Raw genomic sequence first — 23043 nt, forward strand, 5'->3', positions numbered from 1 at the left:
TCTGGTAATCCCTGTGATCAGGAGTATAGCATTCACCCACCTTTTTATAATGGACAGAACACAGTATCACTGTCTTCTCTTGCTGTGACATCTAAATGTGCCAGTCTATTCATATAGCATAATTAGAAAGAAGACAATTATAGTTTAAAGATGGAATTGGACTGTTGCATACTTTTCGGAAGAAAGCATTTATAAAGAAAACTGCACAGAAGAGCTGCATTTACTTTTGATTTTCAGAATATTCCTAGCAAATTTTTTTAAATATTTACATCTGGATCCAAGTATTGTCCTTCATGAAACAGTTTATTCTTGCAATTTAGCTCCATTAAAGTCATAATACTGCTTTAGGATATGATAGACTAGTGCTGTGGGATTGAATTATAAAGAGATTAATTTTAGCTACCGGAGATAATTGACCCTATAATTCCTGTCGCCCTAATCCCAGTTCAAATGAACCCGTGTTAAAAGTGGCAGTACTCACAATGTAGACAAGGTCATGACAGCTAGAATTGTTTTTTACTACCAATTAGATTTCCCACTTGGTGCGTTTGACTAATGTTGTCACAGAAAGGGATTTCAGGCATGGAAATACAGTTTCTTTAGAGGCACACGGGCACTGGAACTGATGGGCAGTTGCTGTACATTTCCCAGTGTGCAGAATCAGAATGCAATTGAGTGCTGACCCTTAAAATCTGAATTCACATGGGGATTTAGAACACGTTGTGATCCATGATAGAGCTAGGAACAAGCTAAATAATTTGAATCTGGAAGCAAACTCTCTTGAAATTCAACAATGTTAATATATGGTGGGTCTAGCAGGTTTGGAACTGTCTCTTGTGGTAGTACTACATCTGAGATGTATTTCAGATGAGGAATCAGAAAAAAGTGAGGTACTGACTGAATAGAGAGTTGTTCAAAAACAAATCATGTTGATATTTAGCTGCAAATGACATGGAGGTTTCAAAAAATACGAGGAAGAGATAAATGGATTTTAAGTATGATATATCTTAAAAATTCCCTCAAGTGATAGTGCCAACTTCAAACATATTAGCATAAGGACTCTCATGAAAAAACAACAAAACAACAATACTTTTGCATAGCACATTCAGTATAAGATTATTTTTCACATTATTATTAGTTATCCATCAGCATTTTTCCAAGCATTTACAGATTTGAGTTTTTGCAGTAAGCTGAAACTGCATGATAAAAAGAGACAGATAATGATAAAAAGCATATGTATATGCAAGCCTAGCTAGAAGGAGCAAAATATACTATTACTGCCCCTCCTGTGAAGTTAATCCTATTTCTTTTAGCTATTTCTTCATTAGTTAATGAGGTCTTGAGAAAAAAAAATTAAAGTGTTTTTGAAATGATGGTTTTGCATCCTTGCCTTTAGGAACTTTTTCAAATATTCATAGAATAGTTTGCCTTTGGAAGGTGCATTAAGTGTGAGTTTAGGCAACAGTTACTTCAAATGTGGGTGGTCAGAAACCTGCAACTGAAATGGACAAACACAGCAGCTAATCACTTTCCTCATTCAGATTCACCACACTGGCTGGAGTCGAAATGTAAAATAGTGGAGAAAGGAGATATTTTAATGATTAGGTTAAAAAAAAGAAACAACCTTCAAGGCTTAGATCACAGATCTGCTAGCATGAATTAGATTTTAATTTGGATGCACTTTGTGGTTTGCAGTCTTATTAATGAAAGATTTTCTTCTCTCTCACTTTCTATTAACAATCAATCTCAGATCAGAAGCAAAGAGTTTGGCTGCTGTCTTTGTGAGATGAGTATCAGTGGACTTACAACTACATCCCATCTCTGTCACCTCTTCCAGTGCACCTGGTACCAACCAACATCTCTGTTGACCTCTGGGTAGTGAGTCTGGGACCACAGTGAAAGGGGCCCCCATATGCTGGAAGCCTTCTCTTCATGTTGATGTTGTAACACACTCTGAGGGTGGAAAATCTGGGAAAGCCCGCAACTGCCAGTTCTTAAGGCTCTCTTATCCATGAGTACAGGAACTGCAGTTTCCATTTTCAGTTTGATATCTGGCATCAGTGCTGTATTTATATTCTTTTATTGAAAAAAACAACCCCTTTATTTATCCACAGAACTCCTGAAGGAGTGAAACTGGAAATGGTGGATTATTCTTTTCCCAGAGTTTCAACTTACTCCATTTCAGGCAGCATTCTTAGAATTTCACTCTCCGGGGGTGCAATTGGGTCTCCCGGGCATCTTCTGGCATTATCTTGTGAACAGGGAAAGAAACCAACCGCCCTCAGAGCTCTCCATACATACATAGCATACTAGGCAAAGGCATTACGCGTCTACCAGCTCTTAAAAAGCTTGCTGTGGATGCAAGAAGACCATCCTGCAGCTGAGCTCATTGATCACTTCTAGGCTGTTGCTTCTCAAATTGCCAACCACAAAGAAGTAATTCAAGGCTGTGAGCAGTATCTCCATGGTGTAGGTGACTAGCAATTAAATTAAATCCATTCTGGAAAAGTTTCAAAACGGCCGATCTTTTTGTCTCATATTCAATCTCCAAATGTTATAAAGTTAATATTTTATTAATTTCTACCTTCATTATTTCAGTTCTATCCCCCTCTCTCTTTTCTTTTGTTGAATTCCTAGTTTGTTTTTTTCTTCTTCTTTCTTTCTGTAACAACCACCACAACAAAAATCAATACCACAGGAGTTCCGAGGTTTTTGTTTGATGAATGTGAAGCATTTGCCTGTGATGTTCTTGTCTTCTTTTTTGCCATGAGGACATATAGGACATGTTGACAGCCAATATTAATAAGCTTAACGCTAATACTGGCAGTTACTTAGTACAATTTTTGGCTGTGTTAAGTGGTCTGTAGGGAATAGTAATGCTATCCTTTAAAAGAAACTGATGTCACAGTTGCATCCAGAATTCACTGGGGTTTCTTTTATTGTTTTTATTTTCCAGGTGATTCATATAACAGGCCGGTTACGTCTGAGAGTGTCACTGTCCCACGGACGGACAGTACCCAGCCAAATCATGGGACTTGTTGTCGTTGCTCATGCTTTGCCACCTCCTACAATTAATGAAGTCAGGATTGACTGCCACATGTTTGTCACTCGCGTGAATATGGACCTCAATATCATTTACTGTGAAAATAGGTACAGCTTTTAGCTCCTTTTTTCTTTGTTTTAGCTGTGTGTATTCTTTGTTCCGTGGGCTTGGCAAAAAGTTTTGAAAGTCGTGACTCCTGCAATGTCATCCTGGTGTTGTATGAGAGCACTGAAGTCACTCTCATCGTCATGACCTTCATTTTCATTACATTCTTGGAAGGTAAAGGTAAATTAAAAACTATAATTTGCAGGACATCTTGCTGGAATAGGGGAGGATAGACCAGGAAAGATTCCTCTAAGCTTTCCCTGCTTTTTACAATCTCTCACCGTCCCTCTCAGAGGCAAGATTTGGGACTAGACAGACGTTGGTCTGACCTGTATGGCTGTCCTTATGCTCCCCCATCCTCCCCTCCGCAAGTCTTTCTGTCTGAAGTTTTAAAGTTTTCCATTTTTGATCTAATTTGCAGATTACAGCACATCGTGCTCAGTGTTTAATGGAACAGAAGCACAGATGGCCTAGATAGTAGGCTAGAGAGGTGGGATCTGTTGCAGTAAGAGGTGGGAAAACTGTAGAATTAAATTGGTTAAGGGCATAGTGGGAAAGACAGCAGTGAAGTGGGAACAGGTGATGAGGAGTTGGTTGGGGGGGGCTATGTTCAATAGCGAAGTGATAGCGACAAGTGATCTAGGAAGGTGGAAGATAAGATTTAAATTCAGCTGTCTGCTCCCTGGGGGCTGGGTGCCAGTAGTGTCGGGGGCTCCCCGTGGAGGTCTGTTGGGGCAGGACCTGGCAGCCAGGGCCCGTCCCACCACCCCAGCCAGGAACAGGGCAGCCGGGGGGCACCAGAGCAGCCCCAGCCCCAGGCATTGGGCACCTCCCTGGGGACTGGGCGAGGCCAGGCCTGGACGTGGGTTGAGCCTGGCTCGGCAGGGCCCATGGCCAGACAGGGCAGGGCTGTGGGGAGCTGGAGACCGGCCCTGCTGCAGCGTTGCTGGGGCAGGGGCTGGTGGCTGACATGGGGTCCTGGGCCATGGGCAGGGTGGGAGGAGCCCCGAGGGGCTGAAATGGGGTCCTGGGCTGTGGGCAGGGTGCGGGAAGGCCCAGGGGGGCTGGTCAAGACCATTAAGGCTTATTGGTGCCCTCAGGGCCCTCAAAAATAAAAATAAAATCTAAGGAAAGGGTATTTAGAGCAGAGTGAAGATATCTGAGAAGGAAGATATAGCTAATAAAGAAGTTTGGGTCTATTGATGGAAGTCTGAGGTATGGAGGAAAGGTTGGAAAGGAAGAAAGAAGGTAATGCAGTCAAAAGAAATTTTGTCAAGATGCAACAGGAAGAGCTTTTGCTTTACCTATTAAAGTGTTTCTATCTCAGCCCACGGGTTTTCTCACTTTTACCCTTCCAGTTCTCTCCCCCATTCCGACTCAGGGGGAGTGAGCGAGCGGCTGTGTGGTGCTTAGTTGCCAGCTGGGGTTAAACCACGACAGGGACCTATCATCAAAAAGTGGAACAAACAAGATGACTAATGCAAGCTTTTCATGTGACAGCAGCCATGGCATATTATAAGTTAAGAGTGGAAGCTCTCTGATATGAGCAATCATAATTGCTCAATCATAATGGAATACCTATGATCAGGATAGCACATCAGTATAAACTTTTATAAAAAGGGATAAACTCAAATGCTTTGTTGAATCAGGGCCTTAAACAATTTAAAATAATCTTGGATTTCAGTTATGAGGTTATCTTTGCTGTCATGTTGCTGAACTGCCACAATAGTATTAATAATAATATTACTTGGCTATTAGAGAGAACACTTAATCTAAACTTCTGAAGCATTATTTTAAAAAGAATACATTATTCTCATTTTTAAGCTTGGAAAAACTGCTCCATAGAAAGTGGCTTGCACAAGGTCACAGAGAAAGCTGGTAACAGTATTAAAGTTTGGGCTGAGTTTTTGCCTGTGACTCTACCCAATGAGCATCTAGATTCTGTGTAATCTGGCAGCTGGTGAAAGATCTCTGGGGATTAGCAGTAGGATCTAGAAGAAACTTTTTGCCTTAGTCTTGGATTTTACTGTGTCCTACCTAGGTAGTAATGGAAAGCTGCTACCACTGCAGAGTTCTTCAGTGGCCTCTGTGAATGAGTTGCTGGTATCTGTCCAGTTCCTAATGAACAGATTTCCTTTTAACAAAATCACCTGCACTTACTGTTACCTTCGTTGGCAACCTCAATAAAAAAGCCAGGAATCAAATGGATGTGAAAAATGAACTCTGCCGTCAGGTCAAGTATGATATGAATTTGTGGGCCATGTTAGAAAGATTTATACTTTCTTTGCCATCAGTTTGACATTTTTATGAGCCCTAAATTGTATATGTTTTTTTCTAATTAAACATTTTTCTCAAAGTTTCCCTTTACGTTCATGTAGCAATAAAACTTGCAAATGCCTGAAAAAGGCATCACTGAAAAACGTAAAATGCATCAGATGTGGAGCGCTGATTGGTAATCACATAGAAAAAGCTGATAACACGTGATAGACTATGGTAAGCCAGCTGACTTATGCAAGAAAGTGTTGAGCTTACTAATGTTTTTCATTCATTAAGGTGAAGGCAACATTATAAAGCAACTTTTCCTTGTTTGTGATGGATTTTATCTCATATGCTAGGGTAGAATGCATATGATGGTACTTGAATTTATGTTGCAATAGTTCCATTTTAAGCCCCTGTGTCAGTGTTAAAAATAGTTTATAAAAGGAATTTCAAATAGTAGAAACACTTCTGCTGGGGCTGGGAGGTGAATGTTAGCTCACTGAGGCAGTGGGATTTCCACTGATGGAAAATGGAATAAGATTGACAGGACTTGGATTTCATAGCAGGTACAAAGCAGAATATGACTGTAAAAGCTGGAGGAATGGAAAGGACAGAAGAAGGGAAGGAATTAACTGAACAGCTGATTGAAGCTGTCAGATGAATTATCTGGGCATTTGCCAAGGCCATTCTCCGAGTCGGGGAAGTTGCGATCTCTCTTCTGGGACTATAGAAAAGGAGATAAGTATCCCATCCTGAATATATGGGCTTGACTCCTGGCATTTGTGGGCAGCTGGGAAATTCTTTGTGGTGCCACAGTAAAGCAAGCACAACATTGATGAAAACAGAGAAAAATGGATCCATGCTGGGGAAGCTGTAAGCACTATTTATGGAGCAATGGGGAGTTACTGGCAGCTGCGGGGAGTATGGAGCAGAAGCCATGCTACTTAACTGAAATGAATGCTCACAGTGGACCATTGGATCAGCAGGGGGGAGATCAATAGTACTCCTAGTTTTCCAAGTGGTTGCCTGCTTGCAACAGCAGGGAGCAGGAGTGACATTACTCAAGTCTTTGGGTGCATCTTGTTACTTTCCTCTGAATGAAGAGATCTGCATCAGAATTGTGGACTCAGTGCACAAACTAGTCAACAGTTAGCTTCCCTTTGAGACAAGATCTGTTAGCTAGTACACTGGCTATTTCTAACAATTAATATTTTGTTCTGAGAGTGTTAAATGGGGATGTAAAATTTTGTTGCCTAAAATGTGGTGTGTTAATCCATGTCTGTTTTCCAAATGTGGGATTCATGTCATGTAAACTTCACCATCTAGTCTAAAATAGTCTAGAATTTCTTTATTAGTCAGTGGAGTGAGAAAAGCACCTCCAGAGGACAAATCATCTTAGATGGTGATAAATAACTTAGAGGGTGATAAATAACTAAAAGCAAAATAAAGAGACTGCTGCTAGAGTACAGCATCAGTCTGTGTATTTTCAGTATCAACTGTTGGTGATTGGAGACCATCTGGAGAGAGTCTATAGCCCAGTTTAATGTGGACTGCTATAGCCATATCTGCTAATATATGCCCAAAAGCAAATAACCCAGTGAATATGGTGTTTTCCAAATGGAAGAGGTTTGGCCTGTTGGCCATGACGGTGGTTGCCAATAGTTCCTTCAGATATGCAGAAACAGTCCTGTGTAGAGAGCCTCAAGCCTACAAATGTGTGCACCACTTGGTCCTAACTCAGCAAAGCATAGTACCATATACCTACCTTTAAATTTCAATCATGTTAACAGTCCTGTAAGTCAGTGGAACCAGTAATCTGCTCAAACGTAAGCTTGTGCTTATGTTTTTTATGTTTTAAGTCAGTGTGTTCAGCAGAACCAAGTTCCTACCCATCAACCTGTTGCTTTATTTTGTCAAAGGGCTTGGGAGCTACAAGATCTGTCTCCTAACTAGTGCTCTAAGATATGCTATAATATTTCTTTCTTTTCTCCATGTGAATTATTTATTTTCCATCTTTGGTATCTTTGATATAAGCATGGGTGTCATATTTGATGTAATTTCTTTTGCTTCTGGTTTTGGTGTCATTGCTTGCCAGTGATCATCACATACATCTGGATATCCTTTCTGTTTCTTCTTCCACTTTTTTCATCAAACAAAAAATCCTGTGTCCTTCATATGTCTGTTTGAAACAGCTTTTTGTTACTATTATAGAATCATAGAATCATTTAGGTTGGAAAAGACCTTTAAGATCATCAAGTCCAACCGTAAACCTAACACTGCCAAGTCCACCACTAAACCATGTCCCTAAGTGCCACATCTACACATCTTTTAAATACCTCCAGGGATGATGACTCAACCACTTCCCTGGGCAGCCTGTTCCAATGCTTGATAACCCTTTCAGTGAGGATATTTTTCCTAATATCCAATCTAAACCTCCCCTGGTGCAACCTTAAACTTAAGGGATTGTGAATCTGCTTCTACCGTTGCCTTGCTGTGTCCATTTTTATCTGTGAAGACTTTACACAAACATGCTGCTGCAGAGAAACAAAATACAGCTGAGTCGAATTTACCAGAGGGGGAAGTAGAATGATCATCTTCCGTGTTAGCCCTGTGGACTGTAGCACTTGCAGCCTGGGTACATCACAGGGCAGTAGCCTGCCTGGAGATTGCCGCTTTCTACTAGGCTGGGCAGGGTGGCATTTCTTCTCCCTGATCTTGAAGCAGAGCCACCTCCTAACAGAAAACACAGTTCTTGGGCCAGAGAAGAGACAGCAAAGTGTGCCAGTGAGGAGCGTAGACATGGGAGGGGGAGAGACTTGAGTTCTGGTTCCTGCTCCATGGACTCTTTATACACTTAGTTTAGTATAAAAAGATAATATACAGTCCAGGGGACAGGAACCTTTACATCTCAGACTCCCTTCCTTCTGGTGAGGTTTCTTATCACTGGGCGGAGATCCCAAGTCCTTTGTTTCCCAGCCCATAATTCACTGTGCAACCAAACTGGAGGAACTCAGCAGGAGGGATAGGGAGTCCCACTGCCACCATTCCAAACTTGTCTTTATCCTGGTGAATTGTGTCCTCTCTGAGAAGGTAGGAGAGGTGCTTTTCAACTGTGGTTTGTGATAAACATTAGACGGGTATCCCCAGATGGGTATCCCACATTTGGTTAAGTGCTATAACTACAAGGCAGTTGTTTGAAAGTGCACATCCTTCAACATGCTCTGTCATGAAAGTGGGAGAAGGCTGTTGTGTTTTGTGCTAAACTTGATTTGACAATTTTTACTAGCAAATTTGAGTCCACCTGGTTTAGCCTCCCCACTGGCCTCCCTCAGGATCACACTCCAGTTGTTTCAGCTATCTGGTTATATCAAGACGTTTGGTGTTTCTTACAACTCCCTTAAATGGATGGCAATTATATCTTACAATTGCAAAGTGGGCTTAACCCCAATCATTGCAGCATATTTCAAACTCTAAGAAATTATTCTATTTCTAGAAAACAGACATACTTTTAAATGCTTGTGTAATCAAGGCATTTTCCAATTGTTTTGTTATTTTCTGTACTGCATTTAAGAATGTTGACATCTTGACACTCTATGACAGAAGTTTACACGCACACACAGACACAAGCATGCAGACACACACACACACAGACACATGCACACAAAGGTCTGCAGAATAGATTTTAAAGTTTCTATGTGCAATAAACAACAAAGTCCCAGTTGAAAGGGCCCAGAGTGAAAGCTGAGCTCCCAAATGAATTAGACTAAAAAAGATAACACCCTGAGGCATCTGTATGTCTCAGCATTTAAATTATATCCCTTGAAATATCAGTTTGGACTTGGTGCCAAGAAATGGTTGAAGAGCTTTTTCATGAATATACCCAATAGAAGACCAATCTGTTGAAATGAAATGTGTCTCTAATCATTTGGTATAAACATAACATGTTTTTACTTTATTATGTAACCTTGAATCATCTTGGTCTTTTAATGAGGATTTTGGATTGTTGCTAACGCTTTACAATTTCATGGAATTATATTGTCTTGGTGTTATGCTACGGGGAGAATATGCACTGGAATTTAACTTTCCACTTATTTAAATGGATAAAATGATTTCAAGGTTTCTTTAAAAAATGTTTTCTTTCTTTTTTTTTTTCTTTAAGGCTGTGTCTTGTTTGTACAGATATTCCATTCAAATTACTATGGTGGTGAAAAAACTTTTTAGCAGATTTCACTCACTGAGTCGTTTGACAGTTCTTGTATTCTTTTCCTTCTTGAATTATAGGCTGGGTTTTTTTTTCCTTTTTAGGATTAGTGATTACATGGATCTGACCCCTGTAGATATTGTAGGAAAGAGATGTTACCACTTCATTCATGCTGAAGATGTGGAAGGCATCAGACATAGTCACTTAGACTGTAAGTACTTCCATTTTTGTCAAAATAATCTGGTACAACACTTGATTGTTCCTGAACTATTATTTATATTCCACGACTGGGGTCTTCATCTTGCACCTGCTTTTTTTGTCATAGGGTTTCATAGGGGGTGGCTCAAATATAACTTTTTGTATGATTTATTTTCAAGTCTTTTTATAGACATATAAGATTGTTCACATATGCAGAAACAAAAAATTATATTTGTATTACCAGAGTTGCCAGCAGCTGTTCATCTACATGTGCTGTGCGTTATGTTACTCCTTCAAAGAGGTATTGCTTAGGTGAGAAACTCCCTCCCTAGCACAGAAAATGAACTTCTTTGTTTGTTTTTTTATTTCTGAGTCATAATGTGGAAGTAAAAAACTGCAGCATATTTGGGATTTCACCAGGTTTTTCAATACAGAACTGAGCTACAGCTCTACCAGTGTTTTAACCACCCCATGTGTTAACATCTAAATGGCCCCCATCCCTGTAGCATCTAAGTCCCTGTTATTTGCACACAGGTAGTATCTGATCAGGGTAAGGATAAAAGAAGTACAAAAATGTTACAAGAGACAAACCTTACCAGAGAGCATGTGCATATGTCTGTGTATGGGGGAAGGGAGGTTCAGCTTGATTCCTTGTAATTAAACTCTTTGTATTCCTCTTATTAAAAGCCATAGGGCCTAATTCTTTTCTTGTTGAGATCTGTTGACTTCAGTAATGGTGCTCCTCATTTACCCTGGTGCGAAAAGAGACTTAGGCTCATAATCTCTAATTTATCTGTGCCTGCAGTGAAGCCAGATAATTCTTTGGAAGTTTCAGTGACTGACTGCATTTATGATTGACTTGTGTGTTTTTCTTAATGTAAAAGACTATCTGCAAACTGCTTCTTAAATTCAGAGTCCCAGATTTGAATAACTCTGCTCCCCCTGCACCATGTCCTGCTGGCATTTCCTAATAAAAGGGTAGCAACCCAAATACAGCCACATTTAATTAGCTTTTACAAAACCATATGACTACAATAGAAGGCAGTATAAATCTTCAGTCCGAAAGTACCTTGCTTGATCTGCAAGAGAAGATAGGAGGATAACTGCAAGTGGAAAGCAGGAGAACAGGGACAGCTTCTGTGATAATATATGGCAGCCAACAACAGTATCAAGCTCTGTAAAGCTTTCAAATAGTCCCTGAAGTTTCTAGAAGGTAAAATGCATTTGGCATAAGAAGGTCAGGTTAGATACATTTCTGTGGAAAAAAATAAAATCAACTCTCCAAAATGATAAACAAAGTAATTTTGCATCATTTACATTTTGAGCATTTAATATCTAGGAGAATATGTCAGTTGCTCAGAAATGAAGGAACAAATTCAGAAACTTACTTGGTGCTCTTGAAACTGGAAGTCAAAAATGACAAGTTGCACTTCCACTGCACTATCTGACCGAGGAAATAAAAGATATTTATGACTCAGACTTAACATACCATCTGGCAGAGATGAACATCCCATTTGAAAAAGACCTTAATCTTCCGAATGACCACTTCTCTCTGAAATAGAATATGCTTTATGAAACATTCATCTTCAGAAAACTTAGAGACCTATGCAGACAGTGTGAGTGCAGTGTGGTCCAGTGTATAAGCACTGGACTAGGACTCAGGAGACCCTGGAGACAGGAATGACTTCTAGAAAATCACTTCACCTTCCTGTGTTCCTGCTCTCACTGTATGTCCAGTTTAGCTGATTGGATTGCAAGCTTTGTAAGCACAGGGACTTTCTCCCGTTATCAGCATCCAGCCCAGTGGGGTTCCAAATTTGGCTGTGTGGCCATAGCATAAGTATTCTTGCTAGGCTAATTTTTTTTCGATAGATGAGGCTGGTTACATCTTTTATGTGTAGTTGTTCCCTTGGCTTATAGGAATAAGGTGTTCATAGAATCATTCAGGTTGGAAGGGACTCTAGGACATCATCTAGTCCCACCTCATGCTCAAAACAGGATCAACACTGATTCAAAGCAAATTGTTTAGCACTTTGTCTAGTTGATCTTGAAAACCTTCAAGGTCAGACTTTCCACAACTTGAGTGGCCTGTTCCAATTATCCTTAATAAGGGCTTAATTATCCTCACAGTGATTTTTTTTTTTTTTCCTTCTATCCAGTTGGAATTTCTCTGTTTTGATTGTGCAGCTCATGGCTCCATCTTTGCAGTAACCTCCTCGCAGGTATGCTGTTAGGTCCCCCTGAAGCCACCTCTTCTTCAGGCTGAACTAGCCTGGTCTCACAGCCTTTCCTCATAGGGCAAGTACTCCAGCCCTGACTGTCTTGACAGACCTCTGCTAAGCTCACTGAAGTTTGTCAATATATTTCATGTGCTGGGAGCCTAAAATTAGATTCCAGATGCAATCTAAAGAGTGATGAGTGAAGGGGAATAATGACTTTCTGTGATCTACTGGCTATACACTTTTTAGTACAGCCCATAGAGCACACTGCTGATTCACGCTTAGCAGACTGTCCAGCAAGACCCTCAGGTCCTTTTCTGCAAAGCAACAACCCAGCCAGTCAGTCCCCAGCCTGTACCATTGCAGGCAATCAGTCCATTCCAGGTACAGGACTTTGCATTTGTCTTTTCATGTTGTTCAAACTCATGCTCTGGATGAAAGATCTTCAAGTTTAAATTAGACTTGGGAATAGCTCAGGAAGTATACCTGCCCATTATAAGTCCTGCAGAAGCTGAAGTGGTTTATATATTTGCCCAGAGAGATGCTTGACTTTTCTAGCATTTGGAAAAAAACTTTGTAGAAAAACCAAGAGAAAGGAATCGCAAAACCGGAAAACACTTCATAGTAATTTGTCCATCCTAGAAAATCAAGTTCAGACCAAACTAGAAAGAGGAAATCCTCCTGGTTTAGTTAAAATAAAATTAGAGCTAAAATTCAGGAACTTGCAGACACTGGCTGTAGAAGGTAAAACCCAGAAGAACTGCAGTTCCCCAAAATACACAACGCAGGAGATTTGCCAGTACAACATAGGAAATAATTGCTTGAGATTACAATTTTAAAAAAAAGCAATATTATGCGATATTTTGAAGAGCAGCTGGAAGCTAAAGCAATGGTTAGAAAGCCCTCTTGAAAAGTAGAAGCAGGACTTGAGAAAGCAGCAAACTGAAAAGGTTGTGTTTGATGGAGGACTGCAGAATGCAGCTAGAAACCTTGATTGGTTTTTACAGGAGAGAAAATAATTTTTAAAGATTAAAACAAGAAGAATCCCAAATTGCAATGGTAGATCTAAGGGTAAAAAGAAACACAAATAAAATTGCTGCTCTGCCTATTCACTGACAACATATCAGAAAAAATGGAAAAAGTAAGACCGGTACATCCTGCCTTCTCATCCAGGTTATTCAAAGACATCAAAGAGGAAAACAAGCAAAGAAGAAAATGTTGCACAAAATCACATAGAAAAAATCAAGAGGGCTGTTGATGGCTTCAGATCATAGCAGCCCATTAGAAACTTTGAAAAACAGGCCTTGTTAATGCTATCTGAGATAAAAGAAGGCAACAGCAGTTTCAGGAATGTGACCATAACAAGTATAATGGTGAAGAAGGTCTGCAGGACTATAGCAGTGACAACAGTCTTTTGTAAGGGAACTGCTGCCCTAATGAAAGGTCAGTTACAGTCAATGGAAAAGCTTTCATTGGCTTCAATGGACATGAGGATTATGCCCTAAAAAAGCGAATTTATATGGACTAAAATTCTGACCCTAGTGAAATAAATAGCAAAAATTCCATTAAGTTCAGTGGGGTCAAGATTCCTACTTAGAGATTTATGTTAGTTATAGCTTGATGCCCTTGTGGATTAATAAAATAACGTTCATACTCTAACTCTACGTATGCCTGCATTTATTCCAACACAATAATACATGGTGGTGATCCCACAAGTTATCGAAGCATTATGTTTTTTCAAACAGAAATAAAAAGTTTAGGGATATTGTTTCTATCTTGTTTCATTCAAGCTTTCAATGATCATGCTTTTTCACAAATCTCCCAGCGGATTGTTTGGTGTTACAATTCTACCTTATTAATCTGTTTCCCATTTTATAATGCTTCATGGTTTCAGAAGTTTGGGAAACTTCTCACTTGTTCAGCTTTGCTGTGTTTGTTGAACAAATTGCTGGTAGAATCCTGACAGATATCACTTATCATAAATCAAGACTCTCTCACAGAGATTATAGTTAAAATGTTCTCTAGTCTAACAGCCTGTACACCATCCAGCATCATGGCTCAGCTGTTGGCTCAGCTGACACATAGCAACTGGCTAAGCTACAACAACCTGTGTTTGAATCCGAGCCCTCAAAAATTGCAGGTCTAGCTGTACCCTGGCTCAGATACAGTCCCTAATCCTAGCCCTGTGTAACAGAGCTCTTCATTAGGATATGTGGCATGAAAGAGTTGAAGTCGAATGTTTTACGTTTCATAGTTATGCATCTAGAACTAACACCCTAGAAAGATCCCTCATGCCCCCAGTTCTACTTTACCACATGTAAGAATGGGGAAGGTGATCAGACCCTCTCTTTTTACTTACCTCTACACAGAAACATTGCAAGGCTGAACTGCCTGTCAAGCATAGGGCAATTCATACACTTTCACCAAGCCATGAGTCCCTGCATGGGTAGAACTGCCCTTGTTCCAATGACAAGAAAATATCCCTGATCTTAAAGCTAGCAGGATACTTTTATGTCAAATCAATATCAGAAATCGAGCAGATTAATAAAATTACTGTTGTATCAGGTCTTAGCACTGTCTGTAGAGCTCAGCAAGAGCAATTGACACTTACTGCTCTCTGGAGTACGATGCTGTGCATATGTGCTTCCCTTTGGTTGACACTGTTATCATACAGAGGTCTATAACATCCCTTTTTGATTTAAGAAGTACATTTCTTGCTAAGAATGAATGGATGTCATATGCTGTAGGAGTATACATCTTCCATTTAATTGAAAAAAATTAATGATCTTCATTGAACATCAAGTACTTGATGTTACTGTTCAATGAAGGTCATTGAGAAAGCAGCAAGGAAGGATAAAAATCAAGACCTCTGAAGGCAATCATGAATATACTTTTGGACAAATATAGGACAACGTGCCACCATTTGAAAATTAATATATTGCTTGTAAGAACACTGTCAGAAGTGCATATTGGTATATAATACGTGCTTTTTCATTTTGGAATCCTAATTGAGGTCTAAATTCAGAAACCTGGCACTGACAAAAAGATACTTGTTGTCCTCAGCTATTGCTTAGAAAATACCATCCTGTTTCTTCAGGATTTGATTTACAGCTATAAGAAATACAATTCCTCAGGAACAGTGAGCCAGGGCAGTTCATTTCCCATAAAGCAAAGGTCTCTGATGAGTATGTTTGGTAGCACTCCCTCTGATCTACTTTATCTGGTTTCCAGTAGTTAGAATAATCCAGTCTTTCTGAAAATAAACTATTCCACATTCACCTTTTTCATGGCTTCCCTATTTTTCAAGGAATATTACCCCCTCAGTCTGCTTTTAAATCAGTTATATATTCATGATTTCTTTTATGTATGTTCAGTAGAAAAATTCTATTGCTGTACAAAATATTGCTTAGTGGTTTAGCCTACCAGCTGTAGTTGAACTAACCCTTTTAACTTATGCACGTCAGTTATAATTTTTTATTCTCTTAATAACTCAAACACATGAAAAACAAATAAAATGAGTTGATAATTTCTAACAGTAAAATACACTTCACATATTTTGCTATCATGCTGTGGAATAACTCTGCAATGTCAAGTAGCACACAATTAGTAAAACTGTAGGGGGAAAAAAAGAAGTGTTTTGATCCTGAGGAATTTTTATCCTAATCAGATCGAAATTTCAATGCTCTTGTAGTGCTTAATATCTTCAATCACCAAAAAAATCAAACTGATTCCAATGTCAGGTTTTGCATTCTGGGACTGAAATAAAATGCTAAAATATACAAATGAATCTCATGTTTGTACAAGTTTATTATCATCACTAAAAAGCAAGATTGATTCTAAATTAGGCTGATAGAATGTCTGGTGTTTAGCTAATTCTTAAACCAAGCCCTCTGGCATCCTGATGACAGTCTAGTGTATCTTGTTTTCAAAGTATTGCAAAGTGTTGGTCTGACCACCTGCACAATCTTCCTCCCTGTCCATACTATGGGCCAGCAAAGATTTCTGTGTTGGAGACTGGCATCCTTATGGCCTTTTGACTGGAGACAGTGGTGATAGAGCAAGATGAGGGAACAGGAGATAAGAAACCCGAAGAAATGGAAGCATATAAAGAGAACACTTTTTTGATTCGTACAAGAAAAAAAAGGAGCATGGACTTTGGTTTTAGCCCATGCCTAGGGTTTGTTTTTTGGTCCTAATGAATCTTAAGAGATGTGCACCTAACCAAGAGTGTGTATGTTTCGTGTCTTTTAGCTATGCTCTGAAATCCTGCAGATATGTTTGCTTCTGCAAATGCTTCTTTGGGTTATGAGAGATGCTGGTCTGTCTAGCTTAATTTCTTTGTCTGCTCTCTGACCAAAGCTGGTTACTTTAGAAGAAGGGGGAAAACACTCTGCAATATGCAATTATGTACACCTTGCACCCTTGTTTTCTCCGCAACATGCTATTAACGCATGGTTGGTTCATTCCTTGAAAGATGAGAATTTATACCACTGCTTACATTTCTGTTTGTGGAGGACAACTGTTACTATTGTAATATTTGGTATTCTAATTATCCATATAAATATTCAGATATCATTTTAAATCCCAATAAATTTCTAATCTTCATGATATTTTGTGGCTAAGTTTTTCACGTGCAAATTGTGTGCTATTGGACAAATGTTTTCTGTATGTAAAGTATGTAAGAGAGTTTACCAGAAGCATCAGATCTTTTGGATAGTAAACAAACCAGAAAACTCTACAAAGCTAAACCTTTAAGCTATTTAAACCATTAGCTGCTGAACCTAATTGCAGAGTTTTGCAATTTTCTTTATTTTTTTTAAAGTTTCTTTGTGCTCAAAATTTCCAACCTCAAAGATGATTTTATACTTTGATATTATTCTTGTGAGAGATTGGAGAAGCACATGACAAACTGCAAAGCCATGGGAATAAAAGGTTTTACTGTGCACCTCCAGCAGCTTCACCTTCACTCTGTCCACTAAATTATTTCTGTGATGACTTTTGCTACATAATGTAAATGTATGCCGTTTTAAAAATGAAGGGGAAAAATCCTTCAGCCACATCTTTTTATGTTCATAGCTGAGGTTTGCTCCAAGATTACTGAGACCAAAAGTGTTCATCACCTTGTAGTCTGAGTCAGAAACAGTGTTGCTCCATTGAAAATCCAAGGACGGATTAAAGATTTTGTTTGTAGCTTACTAGGCTGTGAAATACTCCATCCTAAAATGTCACTATGTGAAGGTATGAAGAAACTGTTGCAGATCTTTCTGGAGTTTTAGAAACACATTAGTGCTACTGGGTTTTTTGTCTTCTTTTTATTTTTCAAAGGTCTGGGCAGTTGACCTTATGTCTCTGAGGGAGACAGTTTTCAAAGCCGGAAGGATATGAAAATAGTATCAGTAAAATGTGTAGCATACATCAGATATGTGACGGTGTGGCAATAGCTCTTATTAGCACTCATTTGAAAGAACCAGCATAAATCACTTGTGGCTTTGCCATCCATGAGTGATGTGGCCAGTGGTGGATGAATGTTGGTTTTGATGTCTGATAATTTATAAAGTGAGTGGGCTGCTGTCCGGGACTTTGGCTCAGTGGGCTTTTGGGAATGCCCTGCCAAACATCTGAAGCCTTTGTACCCAATGTCCATAGATTGCTAGGTATTGGTTCTGAGATCATAAGATGCTGACTTATTCAGAAGTTCTTTTATTTTTATTTTACAAGGGATTTTTTTTGGTTAGTGCTAAGCTATCTTTTTAAGGCTTGTGGAGAAAGGTGGAAAGTTTTGGGTTTTTTCCTTTTCTTTTCTTTTTACAAGTCATCTGGTATAAAGGGACAATATTAGACATTTTAAAATGTCTAATGTAGTTTACTGCCAAATGTGAGGTGGTGATGAATCTTTGTTGTGGTTCAAAGGGTGTTTGAACATTCAGTTGTGCCATGCCATCATGACACTGTGCTTTGGATCCCTTTCCTCTAGAGATTAGGCTGAGAAAACCAGTCATTTCACTCAGTCCAAGTACCCAAACAGGGACTGTTGTCCCAGAAATGAAAGCATGTTTAAAGGGATCCTGTCCCTTGAAACAGACCGTCTTTAACCTATGAAATTCAAAAAGAAAATTAATATTGCTGTCAATCTGCTTCTGTGAAACTTCTATCTCTTCTCCTATTTGTAGGAGATATAGTTGTGTATAGTGTGCTGATACATTTGGCATGGAAAGGGTTATGTTCTGAAGTCATTAATCTTACATAGGTTGTCATATGATGGACATTAATATTAGTGGAGAGATGGTGGACAGATTTAAGTTTCTTGAGCAAGCAGGGCCAAATTTCTCCTCTGATGTTGCGTTTTAGTAGCTGAGGGCAAAATTTGGATCTGGGATTTCATTTTCCCCTCCAGTTTGAACAGAGCGAGTTCATTAATGATAATGGAAGTTCTGTCTGAAGTTGGTGTTCAAAGTGGGCTTGGGTTTCTAAACGACCGTTTCAATATTAGCAGAAAGAGATCATTTCATGGCAGGATTGAAGTTTTAAAAGTCATGGGGAGACAGACAAATCATGAGGGAAAAGAAAAGTTAAGAAAGAGAGAAGAAAACCTAGAGAATCCTAGGTAGACAAATCTAGTGTTCATTTTTCAATCCAGTTTATCACTAAATAAACTTACTTAGTTTATTTACATCATTTTTATCTATAGAAACAACAGAGAAGTTTTCTGGTATGCATGCTGTAAGCTTCCATGGAAGAGTGCATCTAGTAATACATTGAATTATATATTATAATTCTGTCATTACATTTGATCAATACCTACATAATGTTTTAAAAAAATCATTCTGCCTAGCATTATATATATATATATATTCTTGTTAGTAGTTATTGTTAAGCATAATTATAAAATTGTAATTTTAAATGATGGACCATGGGCAAATGGTATGTTATAACCACCATGAAAGGGAGAGGGGAAGAAAAGTGTCTCTGTTGTTCAAATAGGAGATGATTTGTGCTTAGTGTTGGCAAATACTTTTTTTCTGGTTTTGCTGGGTTTTAATAAATTTGTACTGCTGCTGTGAACTGATATCATGTAAACTGATAACACAGGGTTGATCTTAAACAAAACATCTTCCTGGTCCTTATCTGAGATAATTTGGAATCAAATGAAGGCAGAATCTCTAGCAGAGGCTAGGAATTTTCAGAGGGCTGGAGTACCACTGTCCTGGGATTAGGACAGATTACAAAATCCATGAATGTTTTTCCAAACTATTTTCACTATTTAGAGTTACTTTTCTTCCTTAGCTGGACGTGTAGCATGCAAGACTTTTCTCACTGTACTTGGCAAGTGATAAGCTTGAGCTACAAACTTCGATCCTAATATGAAGCCACATTTTTTTAACAGTTTGACTCAGATCACTTTTAACATTTGCTTTTCTGCAAAGTGAGGCAGGAAAAATATTGCTTAGTTTTTAAAGATTCTTAAGCTTTCCAATTTTTCTAAATGTTGATTAAGGCTTTTTTTTTTTCCTGCAAGGTTGTTGATACTTATTTTTGCCTAATTTGTCAGGTATTTATGTATGTAACATCCCTACACTGGAAAATTAAACAGTATTGCATATTGCAGAAGCAAGCAATGAATCAATTGCCACACTTAGCATTTTTAGGGTGACTGTATACACTTAAAATTATCATCCCAGGTGAATGAAAAAGTTAGGTGGGAGTTTGGATACCAGTGACGTACAGTTTTCTTTCATGAATCTGACCTGCTGCTTCCTGCTTGACTTTGGAAAAGATGAATTGATGTTTAGAAGCCAGCAATTATTACTGTCTAATATTCATATCATGATAGCAGCCAAGTCTCAGTCGGTGTTATTGACACAATACACTGCATTCTACCCAAACCTAAAAAAAGATATTCTCTGTCCAGCACTCAGGGCTTTCTCCTGTGATATGGTGTGAGTAAAATGCAGCTTTCTAAAGCCTCGCAGAACCAATATTTTTCTAAACAGTTATCATCTTTCTATTTTTCTTAAGAGAACTCTGTTGAGATACAGTAAGTCACACGGGGCTGGTAAGCAACTGCCTGCAATGAGGGGAGGTAGAGCAATGTGACCCATCGGGACTTTTGTGATGGGAAGGTGGCATTCTTCCCCAAGCAACCTGCTGTGGAGGTCACACTTTTGACCTGGTGGGTAGAGAACGCATTTGCACAGTGTCCTGGCTTACATCACTGCCTCATCACCCCACCCCATGTAGTAGATGCGAAATCGAAGTGTTTGTGGAGAATTATATAGATGGCACACGTTTGCTCACCAAATGTCTACAAGTCTCCTATCATCTAGCTCGTAATTCTGTTTAAGTAACAAACATCATTTAGCATTGCTAAATATTGCTCGGTACTTTTTTTTCATTGCTGAAATCCAATTTGTGGATACCTACTATTTAAAACATCTAACTCACTAATTGCAAAATCTATAGAAAAGTCCTTATAACATCAAAGGCTCACTTGATCCTTGGAGCTGTTATAAATGAAAAACTGTCTCTGTTACAAGCAAATAAGGCACTTAATGCACTCTTTCTGGCTGTGATGCTATTTTTCCTGTGGGTTTGAAAATGACCTTCCTGTAAGCATCAAGGACTGTAACTTTTCAGATAAAGAAACTTGTTCTTGTTTTAAGTCTATGCCAGGTTCATTCCCCTATAGCCCACAGTTTTCAAAAGCAGAAGAAAAAGTAATCCAGAATTAAAAAAATAAAAACCCCTCTGTTTCCAGAACGAAGTTACCCTGTCAGCTTGCCTTGGGCCTTAGGTGGAGAAGTGGAGATTAAAGAGTCAGTATTCCTTTTCATGTTTCGTCTGCCAGTTTTGTGAATGTAGAAAGAGTACTTGTGGCTGCAGCTAAGTATCCGACTATGGCATTTTCATCCTCATGCAGTAAATTAAAAATATTCTTATAAGTTTGTCACAAGGGGAATTCAGTATTAATACCATCCAGCCATTGATAAAGGTATTTCAAGGAGAAGGGTGAATAGCACAGCAGATGTAACCTCAATATTTTCACCAATTATAAAGAGCCTCTTTGTGAAGCTGTGTGAATATGTAAGATGATCTCATCATTTCCTATTTACTCAATACTTACCTGAATACGCAATATAGTGTAGCTTTTAAATGCATATGCACATGAGTAAAATGTCCTTTTGTAAGAGACTTCGCTAAAAGACTGCTTTTGATACACAATTTCTTCATCTCCTCTTCAAACTGAATTAAGCTACTTCCTTGTTTTAAAACACAACTCACTATTTAGAAGCTTTGGCTTTGATTTCTCAGAACAGCCTTACAGGATGAAACTATGTTCTTTTTCTTTTTGTAACCATATTTCTGAAGACAAACTTGTACTGATTTATTTTGATTTTCTAACAGAAATAGGTTCCTGCAAAGAACACTGACTGTTTCTTCTTCTCCCCCCTCCTGCACTCCACTGCTACAAGAATATTGCTGTGCGCAAGGCTACCAAGGAAAACTGAAATCCCTCTGTTGGGAACTGTGTACATAGCAATATATTCATACGTTGAGAAATAAGTGAGATTTTTTTTTAGTTCTTAGCATGACATACTGTGCATTTCTTGTATGCTAACCACTGAATTCAGATTGAGTAACTAGGTAATGTTTCAGCAAATTTTAGTCAAGTTTAGCATCCACCATTTTAGGGAATATATCTGTGCAGCTACCATAACAGTCACCAGTTTTAAAACATTAACCCTCAGTTAGTACCGTTGATTAAAGGGTTTATATGTATGCGTGTATATATATAATTATATAACCCAATCCTGCATAATCCCATGTCACACGAGCCATCCCACCGATGTGATCACAAGTCTCACCTTCCCCGGTACTGCATTGTCTGCCAGACTGGGTACTCCATGTATAATACAAATAGAAATTTAAAACTCTTTGCATTTCTCAGTGTACAAAAATACAGAGCTGAACCCTGATTCTCGGTAAGGGATTTGCCTTAAGTACAGTCTGAATGAGTTCAGGATGTGGTCCACATGGCATTACTTTTTCAGAAGTTTATGCTAAGCTGAAATGCGTGGTCTGTTGCTAGTAACAAAACATAACTTCACAAGCAGAGCTTAGGGTGGACTAATTCTTTACTTTCATTTCTTCTCAAAATCAGTAACTTTATTAATGGACTCCCTGTACCTGCAAACTGAAGATCCTCAAAATGAAACTGGGCTTTACTCAGTAATACTAGGTTATCAATAAACCAGATGGATTTCCCTTCCTGATGTGTCCTTCTAGTTGCTTGTTTCTGAAAATTCTCATCTAATTTCTAAGTTTCAGCTTGGCAATGCCAGCAGTTAAAACGTACCGTAAATTAGAAAACATTTCAATTTTTTTTCATTCTTTCTCTTTCATCACATCGAGAAATTTCTTCCCAAGCTATAGTATGAGCTTTCAGAACTGGCTTAGGGGTGCCTAGTGCACTCTCAAAGGATGTAAGAACCAGATTTAGCAGCACGGCACAGCTGGCCTGCTGGAGAATCTCTTTACAGAAAGAATTTTTATATTGAATCATGGGACTTCCTTCAGAGCGTGGTCTACAAATCTCTCATATGAAACATGCTTTAGACAGATGCGGGAAGGAAAATCTTGTGTATGTGGTAATATATCTGAGCTGGCCAAATAGAAAGTGGGAATTTGCAGGTAGATGAACTTCATGGAAAGCTCATTTTCAAGACAGTATTTCAGATATTCTTCGTAAGTGTAGTAATTTGGGAGCCTGAACTCTGACTGTAGATGGTTTGTATGCAACTCTGATGCACTGAATTCTCTTTCTTGAAAAAGTAAGCACCTTTTCCTTCAGAAATCGCTTACAAGGTTTTAATTTCCCCCTTTTTTCCATAGTCCTGAAATTATTGCTCTGCTCAGCTAATGACACAGACTTTTCCAGTGATGCAACAACCAATATAAAAGTTACTGAAGGAGGAAGGACTTGTCTAGGATGAAATGGACTGAAAGAGCTGGAGGATCTG

The 23043-nt window shown here is 38.8% G+C and overlaps 1 protein-coding gene across 5 annotated transcripts in view; it reads left to right on the forward strand.

Moving 5' to 3' along the window:
• The window catches only part of NPAS3 (neuronal PAS domain protein 3), a 611537-nt gene that overhangs the window by 577632 nt on the left and 10862 nt on the right, over positions 1–23043 (forward strand). For all 5 annotated transcript variants that reach the window (XM_050898262.1, XM_050898263.1, XM_050898265.1 and 2 more), the window contains 2 exons: positions 2957–3150; positions 9713–9819. In XM_050898262.1, the coding sequence (XP_050754219.1) occupies positions 2957–3150; positions 9713–9819 (301 nt within the window). The remainder of the gene's footprint in view (positions 1–2956; positions 3151–9712; positions 9820–23043) is intronic.

This window comes from Gymnogyps californianus, chromosome 5 (genome assembly GCF_018139145.2).
Source record: "Gymnogyps californianus isolate 813 chromosome 5, ASM1813914v2, whole genome shotgun sequence".
NCBI lineage: Eukaryota > Metazoa > Chordata > Aves > Accipitriformes > Cathartidae > Gymnogyps > Gymnogyps californianus.